The sequence below is a fragment of the Coturnix japonica genome, chromosome 4 (assembly GCF_054131305.1).
Source record: "Coturnix japonica strain WE chromosome 4, WE-NBRP24, whole genome shotgun sequence".
NCBI lineage: Eukaryota > Metazoa > Chordata > Aves > Galliformes > Phasianidae > Coturnix > Coturnix japonica.
Genome location: NC_140666.1, coordinates 10,455,182 through 10,483,103, shown reverse-complemented (window position 1 = coordinate 10,483,103; position 27,922 = coordinate 10,455,182). Strand labels below are relative to the sequence as shown.

The 27,922-nt window shown below is 52.9% G+C and overlaps 1 protein-coding gene across 5 annotated transcripts; it reads left to right on the top strand.

Annotated features, from left to right (window-relative positions):
• The first annotated feature begins 559 nt into the window (after positions 1-559).
• Positions 560-27,405, top strand: DRP2 (dystrophin related protein 2). 5 transcript variants are annotated; one of them, XM_085546015.1, is made up of 25 exons: positions 560-655; positions 3,763-3,948; positions 9,486-9,633; positions 17,604-17,737; positions 18,130-18,286; positions 18,487-18,607; positions 18,812-19,080; positions 19,243-19,389; positions 19,651-19,729; positions 20,224-20,284; positions 20,529-20,590; positions 20,793-20,867; positions 21,588-21,789; positions 21,942-22,027; positions 22,564-22,721; positions 22,806-22,972; positions 23,085-23,196; positions 23,408-23,544; positions 23,831-23,896; positions 24,100-24,165; positions 24,295-24,438; positions 24,929-25,166; positions 25,247-25,367; positions 25,441-25,527; positions 25,753-26,395. In XM_085546015.1, the coding sequence occupies exons 3-25, from the start codon at positions 9,526-9,528 to the stop codon at positions 25,818-25,820; spliced, it is 2,865 nt and encodes a 954-aa protein (XP_085402141.1). In that variant the 5' UTR covers positions 560-655; positions 3,763-3,948; positions 9,486-9,525; the 3' UTR covers positions 25,821-26,395. The 5 variants fall into 5 exon arrangements, with proteins under 5 accessions (XP_085402141.1, XP_015715693.1, XP_015715692.1 ...); XM_015860207.3 differs by lacking the exon at positions 560-655 and having other exon boundaries at positions 3,639-3,948; positions 26,037-27,405; XM_015860206.3 differs by lacking the exon at positions 560-655 and having other exon boundaries at positions 3,639-3,948.
• Positions 27,406-27,922: the final 517 nt, after the last annotated feature.

The window sequence follows — 27,922 nt, the reverse complement described above, 5'->3', positions numbered from 1 at the left end:
TACATGGTGCAGTTCCTGAGCCCCAGACACTGGGTCTGGACAAAGAACTGATCATTCTATTGTCTGTCTAATGTGTTTGGGCTCTTCCTTTAGGACTACAGACATAAGCTGCTTGTGTGTGTGGCTTATCTGTAAAACCCTGAACCCCTGCCCTCCAGGAATAGCTTTCTCCTTGCAGGTTTATCCCATCCCTCTCCTCACACATCCCATGTGTGTGACATCCCCTCTCCAGCTGCCTGCACATGGATCACTAAGCAGTTTCCTTTCTCTTAGGGCTCCTCTGTTCTGTGTCGAAGTGAATTTCAGCAGTCCCTGTTTGATGGCCTTCCTGCCTCTGTGTGCAGAGCCCAGAGAGCAGGGAGGGAGAGGAGAGCACGTCATAAATGTGGTGGCAGCCTCTAAACAGCAACAACAAAACCCTGAAAGTGGACTGTGCCTTTTCTCAGTCACATTTTTGCTCTTTCTATCCCCATCTCCTCTGCTGCTTTTTTCCACTCTCCAATTCTTTCCCACTGTTTGCTGCTCTGAACAGATTTCCTCCTTCCTTTCTCATTCCCAGGCAGAGCTGCTCTAGTGCTGCTGCAGGATCATTCACAGAGGGGGCTGTTCTGCTTCGTGCTGCCTTCCTGCACAGCTCGTCTCCTTCTCACTCCAGGTATCATGCTTTTAGAAACCCTCCTGCTGCTTTCCTTAAGCGCTTCAGGCAGCGTGGAATCTGTGTCTGGGAGATCTGGGTGTTTATGGATGCTCACAAAGGAGTTAATAATTTAGTTGACATCGTTTGCTTTATGCAGATGGAGGAACAGTAGGGTTTGATGGCTGAGGAATTGTTCTTATGTTGTCCCAAGTTGAGTGTAGGGCTCCTCATTTGGGGTTTATTTTCATTGCGGTGAGGCCCTTTGTGTTCCCATCTGATGTATGGGAATGGAGCAGCTCTGTCCCTTTGTGTGAGGTCCATCCCTTCTAGCTCTCTGAAGGTGGATGCTGAATGGCCACTCCAATCAATGATCCCACAGCAAAAATGCATCACTGTCCGTTTGGTATGGGCTGCCATGGTAGAACTCAGTCCCTTCTGTTTCAGGAAGGTGGAGACAGAGGAGGGAGCTTCCATCTCAGCAGAGCACAGGCGTTGGTGGCACTTGGGAATCAGAGAATCACTCAAGTAGGAAAAGACCTCAAGAAGGCAAAGAAACAGCATTTCTTGGGGCTGTCAGATGTTTCCCATTTGTAGCCTTCCATAGAACCATGGAATGGTTGGAGTTGATGCCCAAAACTGCACAGTATTTCTCCATTGTTCCTGTATCCTATGCTCATCCTTTTCTCTGTAGGCAGAGAGATGGTGAGAGTGATTGCCTTGAACTATCCCAGCACTGTTCTGCTGATGCTGGGGCTGCTAGGTCTGCAGTTACTGCTTGTGTTGCTTGGTGCTACAAAGCACTTTGTGTTAAGGAAGGCTCCAACTGCAGAGCGATTTGGCCAAATTAATATCGATTTCGAATATGAGTGGTGAAGGTTTTGGGGTCGTACCAAACACAGCTCCAGCTTCAAAATGATTCAGACTACATATAGCATTCATAGAGCCCATACAGCCATTAGCAGAGAACACATTTGCACTCACAGTGTCCCATACTCTGTGTTCAGTCAGTGTGAATGATTCCAGTTTCACCCAGGTACACTGGTGTAAACCAGAACTAATTGCCCTTTTGGGTGATGTCCTACAAAATCCACCTGGGTTTGGTCTGTTGTATGTCTGTGTGTTTTGTTTAGCATTGTGCATATTGGGGTGCCCCTCTGGGCCAATGGGGGGTCACTAATTTTGTTATTGAGATGAACCTTTGCTGTTTAGTGCAGGATGAACAACCAAAGTATGGAAAGGTGTGTGTGCTGGTGGCCGCTGGGATCCTGGCGTTCCACAGGAGGTGATGTTGGGGTTACCTTCAGAACTGGAAGCATATCAAGTGGAGCATTTCTGCTCTCAGACTTCCCCATACACTTCATATGGTGGCAGCAGTCATGTGAAGGGCCGTGCTTATGGCAGATCAGAGCGTGTCTCTCTGATTTCCTTTGAGTCCTGACTTGCCGGGCTGTTTGTCCTAATTATGTCCTCACAGCATGAGGTACCAGGGCCCTGGGACGATGCTCCCAGCCGTGCAAGCAAGTCAACCACCAGAGATTCTGGTTTGTCTTGGAACTTAAGCGAAGCTGACACAAGAGATTATTTCCTGCTGCATCCTCCTGTCCCTAAACTGTATTTTGCTGCATCCTAAATTATTGATAGTGCAGGGACATGTACTGCTAAGTGCCTTATTTATGCTGTTCGTGCTGTCTGCTCATGTCTGTGTGCTGATGTCCATCTCCTGTGCATGTGTAACTCAGCTTGATATGTCTTTGCTTTGTTCATCCACGTTGTCATGTTCCTTGCAGTGCTGGTGACAGATGCACTTTGATCTGCTCACGTCCCTCTGTGCAGAGGTGGGGTGGGGGCAGATGGACAACCCATGGAATGGCCTTGGTTGAGAAGGACCACAATGCTTATGTGGTTTCAACCCCCCTGCTATGTGCAGAGTTGCCAACCAGCAGACCAGGCTGCCCAGAACCACATCCAGCCTGGACTTAAATGCTTCCAGGGATGAGGCAGCCCTTCCAGTGCTGTCTTCCCCCCCTCACTCTCCTTAGCTAACCTAGCAGTTATTTGTGTGTGAGTGTGCACAGAAATAGCCCAGGAGAGAGACAGTCCTGGTCCGCCTCCCAATCCATACCCAGGGCCTGGGTGTTTTCACTCTAAATACAGCTTTTCAGGGCAGGTTTTACTGCATCGCTGTAGCTGTTGTGGAGGCATATGCTACTGAGGTTTTAAAAGCAGGAGGCGTGCAGTGCCTACCTGTCCTCCAGTTGATCCCTTCATCTCCACCTCACAGCAGTGTTATGGCATCAGGGAGTGTTGTTCTCAGGGTCCCCAAATGCACTGGAGCATTACCTGAGCTTACATCTCCCAGGTTGAGGTAACCCAACCCAGCAGGAACAGTGTGGGATGGGGATCAGATCTGCACGGCCAACTCATTGAGCTCAGCTTCTTTTCCTGCAATGTGGCAATAACAGCACTGACAGAGTTCAAACTCCTTGGCTGGGAGGACCCAAAGATCCACAGACGATGTTATATGTGGACTGAAACCCAAATTCCAGCTCTGCTCCTGCCCTCAGCCCCACCAGCAGCTTCTGCCTCTGCTCTCTGACAACACCCTTGTGGTTAAACCCCTTTGGTTAAGGATGTCTTCATGGCTCTTCCTTTGTTTGTCTTCTCAAAGGAGAAAAGGCACCATATCAGAACTCAAGCTCTTCTCTCATTTTTGCTCCTTACCTTAAAAACAACCCACTTTAAAAAATCAACTCTAAACCTCATTGCAAACTGCAGGTCAGGACCAAGGTGACCATGCCTGGCAATTACCAGCACAGGTGTCTGGCCATATGTGATACACAATGAAAGCCCCCATTGAGCAGAGGGATGCACACCTGAACCTGGCTGCTGCTGTGCTGGGTGTCCAGAGGTCAGAGCACGGTGCCTTTTGTGTGCTTTCCTTCCAGCCCCCTCCCTTTTTTCTCCCCCCCCCCCCCTTCTCTCTCCATGTGTATTTTGTCTCCTCCTCCTCCTGCGCGTGTCTGCCTTCGCATCCCTGCTGTTCTCCCTCTCTTCCTTCGGGCTGGTGGCCAAAGGACCTCCGAAGGGTCCAAACAGTGTGGGCTTGTCCTCGTTCCTCCCTCCAGCACCGACCCAAGGGTATCTCGGCTTGCCGGTGAGATGCTTCTGGTCCCGGCGATGTGATCGCATAGCAACGTGGCGGCGGAGGAGGCTCAGCCCCAGCATGCAGCCCTGTCACGGGCACTTCTCTGCTGATTCACAGCCCCTGCTCCCGGCTGCTGCCCGCCTTCCCGACCTGGCGTGCTCGGAAGGTAGGCCGTGCTGAAATCCCACCGTGGGGCTGGGAGGGGAGAAACGGGGATGGCTGTCCTCGGAAATGCAGCCCTGGGTGTGTGTGCATCCCTTCCGAGAGATCTGTAGCTGTCCGTGCGGGTGAGGAAACTCACAGAGCACAAAAGAAAGAGGTTGGGGCATACAGGGGCTGCGGGGGAGAGTTAATGATGCTGTTCTCATAGGGGAGGCTGAGGGTTGGGAAGGATCGCTGATATAGGCTGCTTTAGCAACAAGGATCAGGATATTAGTTTAAGGATGCCAAATGCAAACAAAGCAGAGAGCATCCCTGCTCTGCCAGCTTTCCTTTCCCTGTTGAAGGCTCAGCTCCCCTTTGGCTGAGCTCAGGACCACTCAGAGCAGGCTTTGTGCTGGCCTGCCTCTGTTCTCCCTGAAGGATTCTGTAGGGCAGAGACAGGGATACCTCCAGCAGCGGGCTGGGATCGGGCTGTTGTCCCAGCACTGCCCTTTTTGTTTTCTGCCTTGTCCAGTGCAGCCTTGTTCCCTTTATGTCCTGATTCTCCCTCTCCCAGCTTCCTTCTCCTCATCTTCTTCTTTCAAGGCCTCGTGTTCCACCCCAGAGCCCCCCACTGTGTGTGTAGAACCACCTGGGGCAGGTGGGATGCTGCGTGGGGTGACTGTGGGTCGGTGCAACCTGGTGCACACCAGGCTGTACCAGTCCCCAGCACAGTCCCTGAGGCTGACTCTTCCCTTCTGCAGAGTGGAATCCCTGGAGCAGGGACTGTGCCACTGCCCTGTGCTGCTACGAGACAAATGGACGGCTTGGGTTAGGTTTTAACATCCACCCCAATCTCAGTGTGGTCATGTTTCATCCCTGCCCCTTGCTCTTCCTTTCTGCCTGCCCCGTGTCTGTCTCTCTGGAGCCACAAGTGCTGTCTCTCAGTTATTTTTTTGGATGGCCTTCACTGCCTGCAAAGAGTCCCCTGCAACAGGACCCCATGCAAAACCCCATCTGAATGGGGATGGGCTCCTGCTGTTCTGCCTGCTTGGTTTGGGGCCGCCTGCCAATTCCATGTGCAGAGCACTGTCAGGTGTATGATGGCACTGCAGGAAGGGAGCAAGATGTCCATTATCCACAACACAGGAGAGACCCAGTTTGAATGAACACCTGGGACAGATAAATCACATTCATCGAGGCTGCTCAGGATTACAGCTGCGAGTGGGGCTGCTCAGGTTGGAATGGCTCTTCTCAAAAGTACACAGAGTGGAGAGGGAGGATGACAGGGAGTGGATGGGTTCAACTGAAGCCCTGACCTCCCAGGGTGCAAGGTGAGTTTCTGATGATAACATCCTTCTGAGAAGCACGTTCAGGTCCTCTGCTTCAGGCTGGGTGCCTCTGATAGAAGCCTGGAAGTCAAATTGCAAATCTCCTGAAAACAAGGCGTTCTGAGCAGGAGGAATTTGCTCTTCCAAAACCATCATTTTCACAGGTGTTTAAAGATCAAACACTTCTTCGGAATGAAGCCAAAATAGCTCCAACCCATTTTCCTTTACTGTTTCCTCTAGCATAAAAATGAGGCAGATCCGACCAAGCTCGGGGATGGGAAGGAAATGGGGCCTCTCGTGGCTAGAGAGAACGGGGTGAGGGCAATTGATGAGGACCAGACTTGAGGTGGGGGCAGAGCTCTCAGTGCGTAGAACTTATTTTAACTCCAGGAATGAGAAATGAAGTGTCGAGGAAGCTGGAAGTTAGCATGGCAAATGGGCGATGTGTTTCTCACCATGCAGCAGGACTTGTTTCTCTGCTAACAGTGGGGAAGGAAGCACAGATTGTTGGAGGAGAAAAGCAGACGATTTGGGGCTTTCAGTGGGTGGAAATAGGCTGGCTGCAGGGCTACAGAGCAGGCAGAGCGCTCTGCAGCCTCCTCACATTCACTAAGGCAGTTATTGCTGTCCTGCTGTCCTTTGTGGGCAAGGGGAGGATGTTGGCTTCTGCCCCTTCACCTTTTGTCTGCTGGGTCTTCCCATCCAGCACTATGGGGTTGTGAACCCATAGCTGGGTTTTGAGATGCAAAGCTTGGTACATAGCGCCTGCTTAATTGCAGGAGGAGGAAGGATGGGAAGGATCCCTCAGCAAAGCAAGTTTTGGAGAGAGCAGCTTCAAACCCAGCTGTGAGTCAGGAAGGGCATGTGAAAGAGATCCCAGATCTTCCTCAATTGCTGTAGTTATTTCCGTGCAGAGAAGAGCAGTTGTTTGGCATGGCCACCTATGGGCACACACTGTTGGCTGGGACATCCAGGTCCTCAGTTGCTGGATGAAGAATGAAACTGATGCTGTTTTTCAGCCTGAGATTTCTGTGTATTCTTTGGTTTGGGAAAGCAGAGATGCAGCAGAAGAGCCCGTTTCTTTGTTAAGATTTATGACACCTCCTTATCCCTTGAATTTAAAACCATTTTGGTTGTGAGCTCAAACCTGAAGTGGCCGTCTCAGCACATAGCTTGTTAGGTGGGAGAGTGCACACTTAGTTAATAAGGTCCCTTCCACATTGTGTGTCCTCCACCAGTTGCACCAAGGCTTTCAAGCAGCTTATTAAGGACATCTGCCTCACTGAGGGACCCTGTGCTGCCATTAACCATGGGGAGCTGGCAGGGAGTGCTGTGGGAGGACAGGTTGTACCACAGAGGATGAAGGTTGATGCAGTGTCCTGTTTGGCATCTGGGTTTTGGAGCACTGAGATGATGGGGCTCTCAGTGCCCACACATACGGGGGAGGTCGCTGCCAGCCATCGTAGGGCAGAATTACCAGAACTGGGGGCTGTGGGGCAGTGTCCATGGAGCACGGCTGAGTATCTGCTCCTAGTCTGTAAGGAGATGAAGCCCTCCATCATGGCATGGGTCCTTCCTCTCCTTGTGTTGTCTTTTAAGCTCGGTCCCAGTGGGACAAGGACTTCTGTCTCCCTGAGCCTTGACCTTATGGGGTCTTGGGAATTAGATGCACCAGCCACAGATCTCAGAGCTATTTCCTTACAGATGTGGAAAACCATTTATTTGTATTGTTGGGACAGGATGCACCACTGAGGGAGTCCTGCTGCCACCAGCTTTGGAATGCTCCCTTTGTTAGTGGATACATGGGAGCTGAACTCTGAAATACCCACAAGCCTCCCACCTTTCCCCTTAAAGGACACTGAGCTGAAATGTTATTACTTCTCTGGTACAGTAAGCTAAACAACAACAAAGCCATTAACATTTCCAGCAGCAGGGAGTGTGTTTGTATTTCCATTCCCCTCGTGGGATAAAGGCCGAGCTGCCCTGCCTCTAAACCTTTCCATGTTTTCCCCTTATAGGCCAGGATCTGAAGTGGAAATATTCAATCCGGAAAGAACATCTTGGAGACAATTAGCAATTCAAAACATCAGCTCTGTGATGGAGGGACCTCTTGCCCCGTATGCTGTATTTGCTGCTCTTTTATGTAGAGAGAACTGCAAATCCAACACCCACGTGAGATTCTGGCTTCCCATGAAGCCTGTGCTTGGGCTGCCCACAGAGATATGGGGTAGCTGCAGTGCGAACGGTAGTAGGGATTCCTGGATTTTGGGCACAGCTTGGGGCTGGGTTTCTGTCAGAAGGGTTTTAAACAGTGGCCCCGGCTGGAGGAGCTCCTTGCTGTCCTGTTGTGCTTCTGCAGTGACCGAGGCTCTGTTCTTACATCCTAACCCTGCTCCAGCTCCCACAATACAATACACAATACTCCCCCCCAATGCCTGCATGTACTTTCAGCAAGGCTGCTTTCATCTCCAGCATCTTTGTCACTAACCACGGCACCTGGCTGCAGCACAGTGAGGTGGGACTCAGCTCCTGTTGGTGAGCAGCCACAGCCAGTGATGGCCATGCAGCCCAGGAACGTACCCAAGACACCTGTTCTACGTGCTGCAGGGCCTGAACACAGTGCTGGGCTGCAGCACTATGGTACAGAGGCTGAGCAGAGCAGGGACGTTTTTCCTTCTGCAGGAGCTGGAATTTGGCAAGAGCTCACACACCGGTTTGCTTGCAGCCTTGCCTTGCCGTCTGCTTGTCTCTCCCCTTGAATGTGTGGCTCTGTGCTGGCTGCTGTACGGTTGGGTTATTTCCAGATCCTCTTGGGTTCTCCATGTATGGATGTCAGCAGCTGCCTGGGATGGGCCCTTGTTCCCTCATGCTGTGGCTCTGTGTCCAGTGGGACCATGCCTTGGTCCAGGGAGGTGAGGATCCCCACAGCCAGGAGGGGCAGAGCAGCACCAACCCCAGCCATGGAGATTTATCCTTAAGCAAAATGCAGGTCCATGCTGGTGGAAACCTGAGGCTGGTGGCTGCTGGGAGATGTTGCAGAACCTCATTACCCAAAGCCATGAATTTCCCAGTCAGAGCTCAGCAAGATTCCATGGAGCAACTTGAGGCAAAATCTCTTTTTGTGCCCTGAGAATCACATCCACAAGATGGAATTCCCACCCATGAGGTGCACAGGAGGGTGAGGGCCAGCTCAGCCTCTGACAGCGCAGCCATTCTGGCAATAGGGGATGTCCTTATCTCCTGTCCAGGGGTGAGTTTACCTAAGGATGCCCCGAAGGCATTTGGATCTGTGATGGCTGTGTCTGTGCTGGGGAACGCAGCAGGGTGAGGTGCTGCCATGTGCGTTCTGTGATGCTCATTTGTGCAAATGGCATGAAGGGAAGAGGATGGACTCTGGATTATCTGCGTGTTGGAGAGCTCAGCGCAGGCTGCTCTGCTGGAGCTGGGGAGAATTGTGGCAGCAGAAATTGCAAAGGGATTAAAAAACCTATAACAGGATAAGCTGTTCTCTTAATGCATATAGTGGAGGGGGAATGCAGGGGAAGCACGCAGGGCTGGGCAGGAGGAGCAGAGCTCTGAGCCCTGCACCGAGCTCCAGCACCTCTCACGCTGCTTCTGTCAGGGCTTTATCTTCTCATCCGCTCTGCATTAAGAGGAAGCAGCGTCAGCAATGGGACAAACTGCTGTCCTGGCTCAGTTGGACCCTAGGCAATAAAAACAAACCAGCAGCAGCCGGAGGGTTTGTTTGGGTGTGCACAGCAGTTGTGGGACTGCTGTTGGCTCACTTTATGGTCGCACGTGTTTTAAAAATGGAATAAAATGGTGACTTTTATGGCTCCCAATAAAAAACACGTAAAAAGTGAACTGGTTTGGTGAGGGAATGAGGTGCTGGGAAATTTCCTTCCTGGATTTCAGAGCAAAGATGTAACGTGTTTGAAGGTATCGGCTGTCCTGGGCACAGGGAGCTCTCCCTGCTCTGCTTTTTAATGCAGGCATCTCCTGTGCTTTGGGAAACCCTGTGCTTTTTTTAACCACAGCATTGCGTGTGGGCCAATATGATGGCAAATTACATAATGAGGTGCAAAGGAGTGGGGGGGATAAAAAAGAGTTGGATGTTGAGTTGGGGAAAAAAAGAGATCGCGATGGGAGAGAGCAGCTGACCCACCTGTGTGTGCTCAGCCCCATGGTGGGCTCAGCACAAGGAGGGGCTGCCTGTCACGCTGTGTTCCAGGTGCCTGGGTTTCCCTCCGTCCCCATGAGCGGCGGTGCCGATGCAGCCCCTGGTGATGCAGGAATGGCCCTTCGTCGTCCCGCGGTGTCCTGAGTGGCGTGTGGCCGAGCAGGCGCAGCGTGGATCCGCTGCTCACCCGCTGTCCCAGGTAAGTGCCCCTGCTGTGTGCGTGCCTATGGAGCAAGTGGGGGGACCCCCACCCCAACCCCATAGTGCCTTGTGCATCATGAAGATGTCAGCTCTCCTCCAGCACTCGGGCTGCAAAGCGATTCCCAAAGTAGGGTGCGAGGGACAACCTGCAGAGCTGCCTTTATGCATTCCTTTGGAACAAGAAACAAGGGGCTGCTGCTGCCAGGTGCTCTGATGTATTTGGTTGGGTTTGTTTTCCCTGGATGTGGGGAAGGATGTCAGCTTTGGCTGAAAAGGAATGTTTGGTGGGGGAAAGGAAGGGCTGGAAAGCTCATAAAAAAAGCAAATACTGAGATGCTGTGTGGTAGAAGAGGCTGTTCTCCTCCTGGGCTGCTTCTCTCAAGGATGCTCTGCCCTGAACATTCCTGCTCAGAGAGCATTTCTGCTCTGGGATCAGCATGAAGGAGAGAAGAGCCCACCAAAAAGGTGTGAACATTTGGTATGTATCCACCTGAGGTTTTCTCTGTCCCTAGGTGGGGTGTTTGCTCTGAGTCAGTGTCAGGCCAGGAGGGTCTCCTCCTTCCTCTGCTGTCCCACTCAGTCTTAGTGCTCTGCCCAGGCTTCCCCTGCTTGCTGAGTTCTGCTCCATCTTGGGGTTCTGGGGCTGGGGGAGTTTGTGGATTGGTAAAGTGGTGGGAGAAGCAGCTGGCGGTGCCACCAGCGGTCAGATGTGCAGGGAGACAGGGAGCTTTTCATTCCCTCCCTGTAGGTGGAGGAGAGCATGGGAACAATGCTGGCCAGCGGGACTGTGGGGGGACATGGGGAGCCAGCCTAGAGCCTGCTGGCAAAAACAAACTCTTGGTACCCAGCTGGGCAGGAGTATGTGTTGGTACCTAGTGCTGAGCCAGGGCACGGAGAGTACCTTGGGTTTAAGCCTGGAAGACAGGTTCACCTTCTGGGTTGTCAAAGCTTGTTGGGACTTGGGTACTCCCACCCCTGGTAGTGACCCTTGTGTGCCCCCCAGCCTCATAGGGTGAGGGGTGTGCAGCGGTGGCACCCCGGGGGGTAAGGCAGGTTGGAGGCAGCAGGAATGCCACAGACACAAAGCTGGGATTGAGGCTGGCGAGGAGGCACAGCCGCCCCCCTCCAGATTCCTGGGGGGTCAGTGCTGGGGCAGCCCTGTGCTGTGCTCACAGCTGGGCTCACTGCCTCCCGGGCAGCCACTGCTGCACAGCAGAACAAGAGCAATGCCTGCTCCAAGCAGCCCCGCTGCACCTCGAGCAGGCAGGCAGCATCACCAGAGCCTGCGTGAGTCCTGGGCTGGAAATAACCCTGTTATGGGTTGGAGGGGGATGTGGGTCCAGGCTGCTGCTGCTGCTGCAGCCCTGGGGAGGGGGTGCTCAGGGAATGCTTGGGTGGATGACGATGCTTCTTGCCCTCTGTCTGCTTGCAAGAGGTTGACCTAGGGGGGTAAGTGACCTGTGCTTGGCCACAGCCACCAGCTGATCCACAGGTTGTAGTCTGTGAGCTGTGGGCTTTGAACACCTGGGCTGGGAGGGCTGTGGTTGCTGCTGAGCTGTACTGCACGCAGGTAGAGCTGCTCTCCTGCTCTGGCATCCCTGGGCTGGCTGCTCCCAGCAGCACTGGGGTAACTTGCTTTGGCAATGGGAGAAGCTGTGCGGGCAGACTGTTGGTTTGTGTTTATTTTTCCCTATGTATAAGCTGTTGGAAGTAACCGCGGGAGACAAGTCTCATGCTATCATGGTCAACAAGCCTCGTTTATTAGGTGTTACAGCATCTCATTTATACAATCAGTAATAAGTTCATGCATATTGCAAAAGTTAAGCTCAGGATTGGTGAATTAGACATTACTTCATCTGACCTTTGTGGTTAGTCTTATGGATACTTTTTCTTTGCAGCTTTGTCTACACCTTGCTACACATCTTGCTTTTCCCTTAGGCCGTCCTTGCTCCTAGATACATATTTCATCTTTAGCTACATACCCTGTCTTTTCACATACTGATTTCTTCTCAGCTGCCTAGCCCGTGATCGGCCCTAGAATAGACCGTCTTTGTCTTTAATCACGTTCATTCTTTTACAATTTAACTAGTGGAATCTCTTCATGTCCTTTCTCATGAAGCCATTCTGCATAAACACTCTCCACATTTCCCCCGTTTTCTTTTAAAATGAAAAGGCTCAGTTTAACGACCAATTAATCATATTTAACAAGCAATTCAGTTCGTTTGTTCAATCAGTTCTCATGTAGTTTTATCCTGCTCCATAGCTGCTGCTCTGTGAACTTCTCATCTCGATCCATGACTGCTGCTCCGTAGAATTCTTCTTGTATTACAACAATTCCAAGATACTGCCTATAGAATAACAACACTACTTATATTAATAACATAACTATTATAACTCAATCAAGACCTCGATTGACAATACTCTAAAAGTGAAAAAAGAGACAAGTCAAATATAACATAACAACATTACTGTTAAACCTACTAAAAAGAACAAACATGTTTGTACTGCAACCTAAGTTTCTGCAATCTGAAAATAAATCCGTGAGGGTCCCATTGTGTTAATCTGTAACTGATCAGGAAAAGTCTTCAATTTTCATATACTCTGATATATTGATTTTAATGACCACTAAAATTTGTGCAATAAATGCTTTTAGGATGTTCATAACCATTCTCTACCAACTGAGTTATCCGGGCTAATAATTGATTAATGATTGTGCAATTTTATGAAGTAGCATGTCAAATAGAACCAATTTTAGAGGACAAATGTACTAGAGTATCACTAGGGGCATTAATACTTATTGACCCTTGAGAAACAGCAAGCCATGTTGGTGGTGGATGCGACAGATAGTGCCAGCAGGGCGTCCCCTGCTTCAAGGTGCACATTTCCTCTCTCACCCATCACAGATTCTCTCCTGCATTCAGGGTCTGAAGGATTTCTTCCAGTTGTACACCATATCCGCATGGCCAGTGCGTGATATAGAGCTCAAGTGGAACACCTGCTTGGAAAACAAACTATCAAATTTAGTTCTATTAGCGTGCACTTTTGTCTAAAATGATGCATGGTTATATTTCCAGATTCCAATTAATTGGATGTAAAAGAGGTATTCGTTCTATGATACAGGGTCATCTCTTTGTCTGGAATTCCTTTCCAGGTTTTGTCTTTGCAAATTAAGAAAAGCTAATTAATAGGCTAATAATATCATAACCAAACAGTACTAAAACATTAAAAGATCTATTCCTGTAGATTCTAGCATTGATTAGATCAAATCCTGTTTAATACACATCTGATCTATTACTAAAATAGAAGAAGCACACAACATCCTAGCTAATGCCTTAAACTCTAAATCTTGAGACTGCATTGGTAAAACAGAAAATCACACACTATGTCAAACTATTAGTAATATTATCTATAACACAGCAAGTTACAAAGCAATACCACTAAGTAATAAACACACAATTACAATTACTATAAAGGCTGGATGCTATTTTCTGCCTTCAGATGAGACCGAAGATATCATGCTGGAACCCACACAGGGCCAGTCCCTGTGGAAATAAGAGCATATTCACGACCCCAAGTTGTCAGTGATAGGGGACAGTCCCAAAGTCCTGTGGCCATATTCCAAACATTAACCATAGGCTGTTCTTTTAGCACCGGGGAAGCCTCAAAATGACGATCCACATAAGCTGTATCTCTATGAACATGATTCAAAAAATTCAGCACAAACAAAACACGCAAAACCTTACATAATATTTCTTGCAGAGTGTCTCCCATATTCCCCCTTTTTTGTTTAATAATAAGAATGGATTTCAGTGTTTGATAAATGTGATCAGTGATAGCTTGTTCAGTGGGAGAATGAGCAATGGCTGTAGTATGTTTAACACACCCTTCTTGGAGGAAAGTTTGAGTGGCCTTAGAGGTATACGCAGGCCCATTATCTGTTTTTGTAGTATGTGGGATTCCCATAGCAGCATAAGCAGATAACCAGTGTTTACGGGTGTCATGACTGAGTTCACCTGTATGTGCTGTAGCAAATATGTAAGAAGAATGAATATCTATTGTTACATGTGCATATTTTACACGGCCAAATTCAGGAATGTGAGTGACATTTGTCTGACACAGTTGAAGAGGTGCTGCGCCACATGGATTTGTCTGAGTCTGAGGCAAAGAGGTATCAGTCAAATTATGTAGCTGATATTCAGTCACAAACACGGTGTATTGCATAGGAGAGAGGATCATTCTTAACGCAGTTTTCCAATCGTGAGGGGTCATAGCGTGTCACTGTTTGTAACCAAAAGATTGTATGTAAAGGCTGACTGAACTCTGTATGTTCTCACTGACTCCCTTAGCTCCTTCACTGACTCATAAGGCAGAGATTCCCAACAGGGGACCTGATTAGGAAAGGTCTGCATCGTGTCAGCATCACCCCTTAATATTGTTTCTTCTCTGCATTGCTCTAAGACATCACAGTACGCTGTAGGGAAATTTGTCATTCCTGCTCCCTTCAAAGTATCATCAGGAGGAAATGCGTCCGATTCGCTTTCTGGATCTACTGGACCTGGGTCACAACAATCCCCTGGTTTCAGTCCATCCGTGTCTTTAACCACGTTACACACGGGCTGCAGAGACACAGCCGCGCAGGACGAGGGAGGGGCGGCACGGAGAGGCGCAGAGAACGACGTGGGCGAAGCAGAGGGAGGGGGTGCTGTAGAGACCGACAACGCGACGAGCGACGTGTGCGGGGGGGCAGGCGGCCGCTGGCTGGGAACGGCAGCTTGTGTCGGAACGCGGCCGCTGTTCTTTCGTGCGCTGCTTCTCACATTTCCCGACTTCCTATAGCATACAGCAGCGTTGTGGGCGTTGGATTGACACTTGCTGCACCAAATCCCAGCGGCTTGGCACTCGTGACGGATGTGGCCAGTTTTTTCACAACGGAAACATTTCATGAGGGAGCTGTTCTGCGAGCGTGGGCTTGTAGCGACTGCAGCTTGGAGGGGTGCAAGGGCTGCTAACATTTGATTCTGAGAAGCCTCAGCCTGTGCCTTTAATCCTGCCCCTAGCTCTTTAATAGCCTCAACTATGAAAGCCTGAGCCCCCGTGGGCACGCTCGATAATCTGTCTAACGCCTCCTCTATTGTCCATTTACTCCTCAAAGTACTTAGAATGCCACGAGCTGTAGCATTACAATTCTGAAGTGCACAATGTTTTAGCATTATTTCCCTCATGTACTCTGGTACTCCAGCCTTCTCTATGGCTCCAGCTACCTTATCTATGAACGCTCCAAAATCCTCATTTCTTCTCTGCTGGATTCCCATATAAGACAACAACCCACCTGGTGCCTTGATCTTATCCATAGCCTGTCTGGCCAGATACATTGACTCCCTACATTTAGCTGGTCCTAATAAAGCCTGGGCCTCCGTCCGGATGAAAAGACCCACCCCTAAAAGTTCTTCAACAGTGACATTATACAAGGGATCTCCGGGCTGCCTAACTATCGCAACTCTCTGTTGGCACATCTCTTCCCAATAAGCATTAAATAGCAGTTGTTCGTGCTGCGAAAAAATCAACCTAGCTATAGCCTGACAATCAGATGGCAACAAAACCTGAGTACTCCAGATATAATCCAGTATCTGTATCGCTGGCTCACTTTTTACTCCCAACTGACTGACCGTAGACCGCAATTGTGACAACAACTTCCAATCTAAAGCACTGATAACAGCCTGTATTCCACCTGCAGCATTAGGCGAATACCCCACCGACAGCACCATGTGTCGCACCGCTTCCAACGCCTCACCGTCTCCCACCTCTAAACAAGCCCGCGCCAGCGCAGCCCAAGCCCCCCTCCGCTCCCGCGCGACGGCCTCCGCCAGGTCACTCTGTGCCCCAGGGAGCGGCTCATTGCAAAGGGGGGTCGAGGGGGCCGGCTGTAGCGCCATGGTCGATGCAGGCGGCTCGTCTGATACAGACGTGCAGGGAGACGGAGACGGGGCACTCGGCTCCGCAGCCACTGGCAACTCAGGCTCGGCGGCCGGCGGCAACTTTACGGTGGACACTGCAGGGGACCCCGGGCAATCTGACCATTCATTATAATTCTTATTCCTCCCCTGCACAGCACTAGCTTGCTCTACCGCTTCCTTTTCTGCCTGATATTGCAACAAATCATTATAAACCACACGCCACCACTTCCCGCATTTTTTAGCCATTTTCTCCCCATCTATCATTCCCTGAAAAATTGTATCCCCAAATTTACGCCACTCAGCAAGATCATACACTAAATGCGGATTCTGAAATAACCCTTTAGCATACCCATACACTAATAACTTAGGGAGTTCCTTTTCCAAGTCTACCCCCTTAAACTGTCTCCGCTTAAGAAAAGCGGAAAATAAATTATATGCTGCTTGCCTGTCCATTTTTACTCACGTCGGTACCGTTGCAGCCCTCCAGGCTTCGGCAGCACGTGTCGGTCGAGCCCACCTGTGTGGTCACTCGAGACGCGGAGCTCCAATTTTAGCTCTTTCGTCGTCCGTCGGGCTGTGAAATCCGGACCCGAACCCAACGCAGTTCTTCACCCGTGGCACCCTTTTTTCCTTATCACGTCGGGGGTCACCATTTGTTGGAAGTAACCGCGGGAGACAAGTCTCATGCTATCATGGTCAACAAGCCTCGTTTATTAGGTGTTACAGCATCTCATTTATACAATCAGTAATAAGTTCATGCATATTGCAAAAGTTAAGCTCAGGATTGGTGAATTAGACATTACTTCATCTGACCTTTGTGGTTAGTCTTATGGATACTTTTTCTTTGCAGCTTTGTCTACACCTTGCTACACATCTTGCTTTTCCCTTAGGCCGTCCTTGCTCCTAGATACATATTTCATCTTTAGCTACATACCCTGTCTTTTCACATACTGATTTCTTCTCAGCTGCCTAGCCCGTGATCGGCCCTAGAATAGACCGTCTTTGTCTTTAATCACGTTCATTCTTTTACAATTTAACTAGTGGAATCTCTTCATGTCCTTTCTCATGAAGCCATTCTGCATAAACACTCTCCACAATAAGCAGCAGTTTTAGCTCAAGTGATTCATTATGCACGGCCCCAAGATCACTGTGAGCTCTGTGGGCGACAGGTTTCTCTCTTTTCTCAGTGCTCCTGGAGCAGCAGGGTGGGGGAGCAGCCTGCAAACAGGTGTTAGATGCTCTTGGAAGGAGCAAACTTAGCAGCGCTGGGTTTGACACCTCCATGAGAACCAGCACACAGTGGGCACTGCTTGGCCAAGCTCTGGGGCTGGCAGTTCTCCCTGCTTGCTGCCCTGAAGCACTCCAGCAGCCTGTTGTGAAGGCAAGGAGTGCCCACACCTTCCCTTTGGAAATGCTGCTGCCTTCCCTGGAGAAGCCTGCCTGTTGTGTGGGCCATTTAGGAAGCGATAGTGCAGTTTATTATGGCTGATTAGTCACCTGGGGATAATTAACCCCCAAATGAGCTCTGGTAGCAAAGTAGAACGAGAGTGAATACTGTGCAGAAAGTACATTGACACCTTGCTTGTTGCAATGCAGTGTGTGTGTTGTGTTTGTGTGTGTGTGTACACACTGCATTGCATGCTTCTTTGGAAAGGAAATCCCCAGCCTCGCTCACCCAAATCCCATGAGATGCTCCTGACCCTGCCAGCCTGTTGGTGTGGTGAGCAAGCACAGCAATACCTTCATTGCCACTGTAAGAGGAAAGTGGGGCAGTGCTGGGGGCTTAGGGTAGGATTGCTCACTCGCTGAGGATGCTCAGCACCCACTTCTAGGGTGTGCACACAGCCAGGGCAGGTTCTGCTGCTATTTGCACCCATCGGAGCAGCTCTTATGCCACTGCTGGTTCTGGGGAAGTGTTAGGGGAGAAGCAGTGGTGCAGCCCCCTGGGTGAAGTGCTGTGAGTGCTGGCAGCCCCCTCTGGGCACCACATCCCAGCCAGCTCTTTTCTGCACAGGTTAAAGGCTCTCAGGATGGCACAGGACCTTCGTGTGTAACCTCCCGGGCTCCTGGCAGTGCTGCTGGGCCCCAGGCCCCTCTGGAGATGAATCTTTGTTGGAATGAGATCAAAAAGAAATCTCACAGCCTTCGGTAAGACCCCTGGCTGGCCCCGTGGGCTGTGTGTGCTCACTGGGAGCTTTCTGAGCTCGTTCCCTGCGTTACCCATATGATCTCAACCTTCAGAGGCTGCAGCTCCCAGCCAGCGGGACAGAGAGCTTAACTGGGGCGTGTTAATTGCCTCTTGCCTCACTGCTGGCTCATGGAAGCTGCTCAGCTGCATAGACACAGAGCCAAGCCCCCTGCGCTGCCCAAAGCACAGTCCTGGGTGCTCTGCTGCCAGCTGCAATACACGGGGTGTCTGCAGAGCATCCTTTGCCCAGCACCTCCCACTCACCTGCAGACACAGCGTCCCCACAGCTGGGGGGCTCCGTGGGGCCACAGCCCTGTCCTGGTGACCCCACGCAGTCACTGCTCTCCTCCAGGGCTCGTCTGGAAGCATTCTCTGACCACAGCGGGAAGCTGCAGGTGCCCCTCCAGGAGATCATCGACTGGCTGGGCCAGAAGGATGAGGAGCTGTCGGCACAGCTGCCCCTGCGTGGCGATGTGCTCCTGGTGCAGCAGGAGAAGGAGACGCACGCGGTACGTCCCCATGTACCAACCTGGGCGGAGGGCACACAGCCCCCATCTATACCCATGCCCCTGATGTCACTAAGGAGTCTCTGCAGGTGGCCCTGTGGGCACTGGAGGAGTAAATCAGTGAAGCCCTCAGCCAAAGGGCAGCAGGACGTAATTTTCCAGCTCAGCTTGTCATCTCCTCCATGCCCTGCTCTCCCCTCCAGGCTTTCATGGAAGAAGTGAAGTCCCGGGGGCCGTACATTTACTCTGTCTTAGAGTCAGCGCAGGCTTTCCTCTCCCAGCATCCATTTGAGGAACTGGAAGAGCCAACTTCTGAAAGCAAAGGTTTGCGGAGCTTTGCATTCCTCATCCTCCTATGGCCCCTCTGGGGTTGGACTGGGGCCTTGGAGAGGGGTGGCTGGTGTGACACACAGCTGCTCTGCCTCTTGCTGTAGCACATCTGCCTTGTCCAGTCCTTTGGTAGGAAATGCTTCTGTCCTTAGCTCTCATTTTTGCCCTCTGTGTGCCTCACCTGCTTTGCTTTCTCAGATGTCTCTCCCCGGCACCGCATCCAGAACATCAGCCGCTTCGTCTGGAAGCAGGCGAACGTGGCCAGCGAGCTGTGGGAGAAGCTGACAGCCCGCTGTGTGGACCAGCACCGGCACATTGAGCGGACATTGGAGCAGCTGCTGGAGATCAAAGGGGCAATGGAAGAGCTCAGCACGGCACTGGATCAGGCTGAGAGTGTGCGTGAAACCTGGGAACCCATTGGGGACCTCTTCATTGACTCCTTGCCAGAGCACATCCAGTCGACCAAGGTACTTGTGGCTCTGAGAAGGATCCAGCTTCAGTCTGCAGGAGGGGTGGGCAGCAGCCAGCTGACCCCAGCTTGGAGCAGAGGAATCACATCTGGGTACTGATGTCTTGGTTCTCCTTCCTCCCCTGCCTTGTGCCTGCTCCCCCTGGATGTGGTACCGCAGCTCTTCAAAGAGGAGCTCTCTCCTATGAAGGATGGGGTGAAGGTGGTCAATGACCTTGCACACCAGCTCGCCATCTCTGATGTCCACCTGTCCATGGAGAACTCCCGCACGCTGGAGCAGATCAACACACGCTGGAAGCAGCTGCAGGTGATGTGAAGCGAGGTGGGATCTGATGGTGGTCATTACCTGCTCTGGTTGCATTGATATCTGTAAAAATGTGGATAAGGGTGGGATGGAGATATGGGATGTACCACCCCAGCCCGTAGGATGAGGTAAAAGGCTGAGCAATGTGAAACAGGTGAGGAAGGTGGTTTGGGGCACACCTGAGTCCCTCCACAAACTTTCCCAATGGAGCTGCCAGCCCAAATGCCCAACAGGTGCCATCACGTTCCTCTGTCCATCCTGCAGGCCTCCATCAACGAACGCCTGAAGCAGCTCCAGGACGCCCACCGGGACTTCGGGCCGGGCTCCCAGCACTTCCTCTCCTGTACGTGTGCAGGTCCCACTGGCTGAGCTGGGGTACAGCAACGCAGGGTGCAGGTCCTTGGGCACAGAGCTCCCAAAAGCTGAGGCATGTGGAGGATGCGGGCAGGTCACAAATCTTGTACCTGGTGCACAGGGATTGGAGCAGGAGGCAGCAGCAGCGCTGATCCCTGCTGGGCTGGCAGGCCTCAATGGAGACTGTTGATGTCTCTACAGTCCTTGTTCTCCCAGTTGGAAGGAAGGATGGTATTTCCAGCTGCTGGAACTGATAAGATGCCTGTGGGGAGGTGGGAGGGCTGAGGGTCACAGAAGGGCTTCTTTCCTCTAGGGTGGGATGAGCATGGGATGAGCCCTCGTCTTCCTGAGGTCTCTTATGGGCAGTGTCTAACTCCCTGCCAGGACCTGATGATGAGGGGCTGGGGGGGCACCCACCGTCAGCAGCACCAACCCCAAGGAGCTCCCAGCGCTGGCCTGACCTCTTCCCCTGTCTCCTTGCAGCCTCTGTTCAGGTTCCCTGGGAGCGAGCCATTTCCCCCAACAAAGTGCCGTACTACATCAAGTGAGTGAGCTCTGTGGCAGCAGTGGGAGCTGGGGGTGGACTGGGGGAGGCACTGAGCTCCAGCTGAGCCCAGCAGAGCCGCGACCCTGTGATGGGTACAACCCCATGGGCATCCCCCTTTTCTGCTATGTCCTGGGAGCGCAGCCTGTGATACCAGCACAGGGGGCATCATCCCAGGGTCGTTTCCTTGTCTCTGGGTGCTTGGTTCCCAGCCTGACATGTTGGCTTCTTTCTGTGCTTCCAGCCACCAGGCACAGACCACGTGCTGGGACCACCCAAAGATGACAGAGCTATACCAGACACTGGGTGAGGAGCCTGCCCTCAAAACCCTTTTCCTCTGCATGGGGAACAATGTGAGATGCCATCAGCCCCAAAGGCAATGGGGCATGAGGCCCAGCCAGGCTAGTGCTGGTGGGAATAGTGCCTGAGAGCAGCAGCTGCTGCTTCCTGCCCTGCAGACAAGGATATTCAGCTGTGGTTTCCCTCTTCTTTTCCGGTGTTACTGCAGCGGATTTGAACAACATCAAGTTCTCAGCCTATCGGACAGCTATGAAGCTGCGGCGGGTGCAAAAAGCCCTGCGACGTGAGTAGGATTTCCCTGCTGGTGGGTCTCCTTGGAAGAGGCATTCAGTGAGCACAGCCTCTCATCAGACAGAGCCCACCAGGAATGTGGCTGGGAAGCTGAGCAGAGTCACAGTGGGATGTCTGCCTTGGGGTTAGAGTGGAATTGCTTGAGGACTGGCATGAGCCAAAGAGATGAGAGCAAAGGGATGAAGAGCCCTCTTCTGTGCTCCTTGCTCAGTTCTGGTTGCCTGTATCTCCCCATTTCAGAAGTGATGTGATCTCATTCAAAATGCACTTGAGGAAGGAGGGCAGGGAGGTGGGTGATGAGGCTGTCAGGGCAGTGAGTGCTGAGTAGGGGTAGGGATGTCTTATCTGTGAATTTGGGATCCCTGGTGCAACTACGTGATGGGTCAGGAGAAGGGAGGCCTTCCCACACCATGTTATAATGTGGAAGTGGCATGCTGGCTCCAGGACACCAAGAACTTTGCCTTCCCATGCCAGCCCGGGGGACTGCTGCCTTTAGCTATGGCAGCAAGAAGGAAAATGGCTCAGAAAGTGTCTTGAGAGGCTTGTGGATACCTGGGATGGGGTTTACAATGAGAGAACTATCCCAGAAGCTGTGCCCATCTTGTCCATGTACTTCCTTACTGCAGCAGGGCTGCATCTCCCTGCTCTCAGTTCCCATCTACTTCATTTCCCCCTTCCACCTCTAATCCCTCTGCCCATGCTCTCTACTCAGTGGACATGGTGACCTTGGCCACGGCCCTGGAAATCTTCAATGAGCACGACCTGCAGCCCAGCGACCGCGCGATGGACGTGGTGGAGGTCATCCACTGCCTGACCTCCCTCTATGAGAGGCTGGAGGAGGAGCGGGGCATCCTAGTGAACGTGCCGCTCTGCGTGGACATGAGCCTTAACTGGCTGCTGAATGTCTTTGACAGGTACTGACCCCACAGCTTCCCCCCATTGCTGGGGTCGCTGTGCTTGGCAGCTGTAAAACAGCCCCAACTGGTTGGGATGGGGATGGCTGGTGTGGGTTTGTCCTGCTGACCCCCTGCCCAAAAATCCACCCGTGCTGTATCTCACCTTGCAGTGGCCGCAGTGGGAAGATGAGGGCTCTCTCCTTCAAGACAGGCATTGCATGTCTGTGCGGGACAGAGGTCAAGGAGAAGTTTCAGTGTAAGTCCCTTGGTGTGGAACAAGCTGGGGGATGTGGGAGTGCTCTGACTTTCTGGCTTAGCCATTCGCTTCCCAAAAAGAGCAGAGAAGCAGCTTTTGAGCAGTGACTAATGTGCCTGCATCACCTCCCCTCACTCCCTCCCACGCCTACGCCACCCAAATTAGAAGGTGTTTTTGCACAGCCATGGGTGCAGCGTGGGTCCTGCTTGCATGGAGCGGTGCAGAGGATGCCATGGGGCAGCAGTTATTTGGTGCTTCTCAAGGGATAAGCTCAGGGTGCATGGCTGGGCAGTCATGTTCATGTCAATGAGAGCCCCCTTTGCATTTTAACCATGGTACTGCAATGGGGCACTGGAAGGATGTGATCACAGTGGGTTAAATAAAGGAGCAATGACTCAAGAAGTCTCTAAACTCCTGTTTAGCAGGATCTGATGAAGTTACTTAATCAACATGGGGTTCCTTCCCCCCTGATTTAAGCAGATCCCAGCTGCCAACCATACATCTCATAGAGCTGTCCCCTCCCTGTCCCTTTGCAGACCTCTTCAGCCAAGTGGCGAACGCAGGTGGGCTGTGTGACCAACGGCACCTGGGTGTGCTGCTGCACGAGGCCATCCAGGTGCCACGGCAGCTGGGAGAGGTGGCAGCGTTTGGGGGCAGCAATGTGGAGCCCAGCATCCGCAGCTGCTTCCGATTCGTGAGTGCTGCCGTGTCTGTCTGCCCAGCCGTCTCCTCGGTGAGTGGCTCCAGCCCTGAGCATCTCCTCCCATCCCTTCCCCAGAGCCATGGGAAACCTGCTATCGAGGCGGCCCAGTTCCTGGAGTGGGCCAACCTGGAGCCACAGTCCATGGTGTGGTTGGCCGTGCTGCACCGTGTCACCGTGGCCGAGCAGGTGAAGCACCAGACCAAGTGTTCTGTCTGTCGGCAGTGCCCCATCAAGGGCTTCAGGTAGGGGCTGGGGTGTGTGTTTGGAAGCTCACGGGCACTCCCTGTGCTCACTCCCAACACAAAGCAGCTCCTCTGCCTCCCACTTCTCCTTCTGACATCCCGATCTCTGCAGGTACCGCAGCCTGAAGCAATTCAACGTGGATATTTGCCAGACTTGCTTCCTCACCGGGCGAGCCAGCAAGGGCAACAAGTTGCACTACCCCATCATGGAGTACTACACCCCGGTACGGGGCTGGGCTGCCACACACGGCGATGCTTAGGCTGATGCTGTCCCAGCAATGTCTACCTTGGTTTTGCCCCTCCCTGCCTTCCGAGGGCTGTGTCCTCCTCACTTCCAAACCTGTCTCTGCCTCCATTGGGTTTACACCCATCCCAAAAGGGATTTCCTCCCTGAGGATGCCAGCCAGCATCTGAGCCACATTCTTCTCTCTGCAGACCACCTCCAGTGAGAACATGAGGGACTTTGCCACCACACTGAAGAACAAGTTTCGATCCAAGCAGTATTTCAGCAAACACCCCCAGAGGGGGTACCTGCCTGTCCAGTCTGTGCTGGAGGCTGACTTCTCTGAGACGTGAGTGTGCTGGTGGCTGTGTCACTGGGGGGGCTGGGGGAAGTGGCATCTCCAGGAGTGCTGCTTGGAGGCAGTGGGAGGGAGGAGTGCTGCCAAAGGGTGGGTGGAGGTGGATGGCCAAGGGTGGATGTGGGGATGCCACCCAGGGATGGGTGGAGGGGAGCTGGCCCAGGGATGGAGGCAGTTTGTTTCAGAGCTGGCCCAGCCCTAAGCTATTGCAGAAGGGCAGCCCCTCCAAGCCCTGGCTGTGAGCGAGGAACGTGAGTCTTGCTGTTCTCTCTTCCAGACCAGCCTCGTCCCCGATGTTGCCCCACGCTGACACACACTCTCGGATTGAGCATTTTGCCAGCAGGTACCAGCACTGCTGCAGCACAGAGCGTGGCTGCAGTGGGGTGGGAGTTTGAGGGGCAGATGCTCCCCTGAATGCTGTGTGTCAGCTGTTGGCAGTGACATTTCCTGCCACTGGAGACAGAGAGAAGTCTTCCAGGGACTGCTGCAATTAGAGTGCATTCAGCAGACATTCTAGCTGTATCAAGCCACTTCTATTTCCTCCAGGCTTGCAGAGATGGAAAACCAGAACTGTTCCTTCTTCAGTGACAGCCTGTCCCCTGATGATAGCCTGTGAGTTCTGCCTCCTCTCCCTGCTTCTGTGGCTCCATTCTGACCTTCCTAGGGCACCCCCACCTACCCAAGGGTCTTGCAGCGAAGTTCCAGTGTTCCTCACCATGTTTCTTCCACCTGCTGCAACAGGGATGAGGACCAATACTTGCTGCGTCACTCCAGCCCCATCACGGACCGGGAGCCTGCGGGCAGTCAGCAGGTCCCAGGCAGCCTGCCCATGGATGACAAGGGGGAGCTGGAGCGCATCCTGGCACACCTGGAGGATGAAAACAGGTTGGGGATGTGGGCAGCTCTTCAAGTAGGGGCTTAAGTCTAAGGCAAGGGCTTTGAGAAACCTGTCTTGGGCCTAAGCGTGGGGTCTGGTTTGGAGGATGAGCCCTAAAGCCTTTGGGGAGCACTGAACTCAGTGAGGACTTGGTGTTCTCCAGGGTTCAGTTCCTCAAAAGGCTCCTACCTAACCCTAGAATGTGTTCCCCTTTCAAACCCCAAGTACCCCTCTTGGATTGTTTCAAGTGAGCCCTGGCCACAGCTACCTCTCTCCTCTCTGAGTTCCCAGTGGATGGTGGAGACACTGCTGGACCACAGCTGAGCACAGCAGGAGGGCTTTGCTGTGCCCCTGCTCTTTGCCTCTAGGAAGCAGCTGGGTGCCTATTGCCTGCCACCCCAATGAGGCAGAGCTGCAGGCAAAGCCTCCAAGAGTGCTCAGTCTCTGCATCACCCTCCAGAAATGAAAACAGTGGGATTGACCCGGGCTGCCTTGCAGGATCCTCCAGGGAGAGCTGAGGCGTTTGAAGTGGCAGCATGATGAGGCAGTGGAATCCCCAACCTTGGCTACGGGCTCCCCTGAATCAGTGCAGGATCCACGCAATGAGGAGCTCCTGGCAGAGGCCCGGATCCTCCGGCAGCACAAGAGCCGCCTGGAGACCCGCATGCAGATCCTGGAGGACCACAACAAGCAGCTGGAGTCCCAGCTGCACCGGCTGAGGGAGCTGCTGCTGCAGGTACAGAACAGGGCTCAGGGTGGGCAGAAGGTGCAGGGTGAGAATGGGATAAGCTTTGCAATGAGCCCTTCTCCCTCCAGCCTCCAACAGAGTCAAATGGCAATGGTTCAGCAGCATCTTCCTTGGCTTCATCTCCACATCAGTCCGAAGGCGGCCAGACGAGGGATAAGGAGCACGACACCCCCGACACCGAAGCAGCAGGTGAGTGTTGGAGCTCCCTGGGTGACAACTGCAGGGTGCACACACCGCTCAGCCCAGCCCTCTCCCTCTGCAGATGAGGTGGAAGCCAAAACACAGGATGTCAGCGTGTGCCTGGAGGACATCATGGAGAAGCTGCGCAGCGCCTTCCCCAACTCTCGAGGTACTCGGGTGAAATCCCCCTCGCTGGCATCCTATTGCTCCATCAGATGAGGGTTTTTTCCATGCGGAGCCTTGCCCCCATCCCACCCTCCCCACACTGGTTGATCCCCCACTGCCACGAGCACGGAGGATGAGGAGGAGCCTCCCACCTGTGAGGACAGCACTGGAAGCCACATGCTGGGCAGAGGCATTGGCTCCTTTCTGCCCTATGGGCTCTGTGCTGCAGATGGACAGAGCGACGGCAGCGAGGCTACGGTGACCACCTCCAGGAGAGACAGAACAGCAGCAGCGTGAGCTCTCCTGGCTGCTCAAGGACAGCTCTTCCAGCAGGGATGTTTTGGGGTTGGGATGGGGATGGGCTGCTCTGTGACTGCCCGATGAATGCCCATGCATACAGCAAGGAGATGCTGCTTGGTGCCAGCACTAACCCTCTGCAGGGCAGTGCTGCCCCATGCCACCCTTGAGCACCCCCGGCTTCTAACTCCTCCTCCCCTCTCGTCTCTGTTGCAGGCATGACCTCCCTTATCTAACACCTCCAGAGGCTTTGCCTAACCGCTGCCCAGCTGCTTCGCCCCCTCCTCTCCCCATGCTCATGAGCTGCAGGAGATCTCAGGGGAACATTGGGGCTGTGGGGTCACAGCACTGCACACAGAGAGGCTCAGAAGGAAGAGCTGCACAGCACACAGAGCTCAGCACCCTGCTCCTCTCTGGTTCTGCCCAGGGCCCTTCAGGGTGATGGACACCAAAGCGCTCTTGCAGCCACTGAGCAGCCTCCCAGGGGCTGAGCCAACTCTCTGTAACAGCAGCCGGCTGCCAGCCTTATGGATGGGACTCTGAGAGGTGCTGGGTTTGTGGGGTAGGGACGAGCCCGCGCCAGAGCTTCAGCCCAGCTAGTAGCCTTATCTCGGGAGGATCTTTATAACAGAGCCTTATCATTTAATTTGCATATATTTCTATATATTATATATATATTCTGTACTTAAATACTCTCACGGACTCATGCCATTAAACCCTAACACTGAGTGTAGTTGCACTTTGCTCTCAGTCCAGCCCAACTCCTGCTCCTGCAGGGACCCTTCCCCCTCTTGCAGGATGCTGTGGGGGCAGCCTGGGGGGCCGGGCTGGCAGCAGGGCTCTGTCCTACTCCCCTCTGTCCTGGGGGCTGCCAGGATGTTGGGCTGTGATGTAGGATCAGGGGCTGCGTTATGTCGAGAAAGCTGCGGAGTCAGGTGCTGTGGGTGCCCCGCAGTGGGAGAGGGCTGGGATGGATAGAGAGGAGAGGCCCTTGGGCACAGCAGGGTGCAGGGAAGGCTGTGTGTTGGTGCGTCCCTGTGGGCCGCAGGGATGGGGCTTTGGCTGTGCTGGATGTGCTGTGTTTGAGGAGGGCTGTTGGACCGAGGCAGCGTGCTGGGGAGCAGGGAGCCGTGTGATTTGGGGTTGGCACTATGGCAAAGGTGTGAAATAATGCAGGAGGTGTGGGCTTGGTGGGTGGCACACAGTGCCAGCATCCTGATGGTCTGTGGGTTGCTGTCCTGGAGCGGTCCTGATGGAGGTGTTGGTGATGGCACTGGGTTGGATGTAGCACATGGTGGGAGCTGCTTGCAGTGCAACAGGTATGGCATAATTGGAGTGTGGCTACTGCATGAGATCAGGGTGTCCCCATAAGAAGAGAAAGGCAGAATCAAGGCAAACTGGTGCAGACCCTCACTGCAGGGAGCTGTGTGCCTGCCCTGTGGGCTGTGGGTGCAGGTTTGGGGCTGTGCTGAGGGCAGCAGGGAGGGATGTGGGCGGGCTGATGCTCTGTTAACCACGTAGTGCTGTCCTGGCTGCTGCTCTCCACTTCTGCTCTGGAAAGAGAATAAATTTGTATTCATACTGAGCCTGCAGTGTGTGTGCCGGCCCCTTCCTTCCGTACTGTTTTCCATTGTACCCCCTGAACCAGAGCAGCACCTGGTGCTGTGCCATCCTGGGACAGGTCTTCCTGCAGGGCCAAGGACATCCCTCTGCTCAGTGTCACCACTGGGGCAGAAGGGAAACTGCGAGCAGAGTCGCAGGCTGCCTGGCTGCAGCTGCATCCCTTGCCCATCATCTGCATCCATCCTCTTCCAGCAGGTCTGGGGCCATGCAGCAGCTGGGACGCTGGCTGTGCAGGGATGGTTCTGCACTTCTGCAGCCCCAGAGAGGAAGAGGTGACAGTAGGGATCCTCGGTGGGCAGTCCTATCCCTCTGCTTTTCCAGGCTGCAGCTTCTCTCCCTGATGTTCTATCCCATGTCCAGTGCCCATAGTGAAGTCCCAGCTGTATGTCAACCCAAAACTCTGAGACCTCCCATCCCAACGCACAGCCTTGGCTGATGGTGGAAGGCTGATGTGTATGGGTTGATGGTGCCGTGTTGTG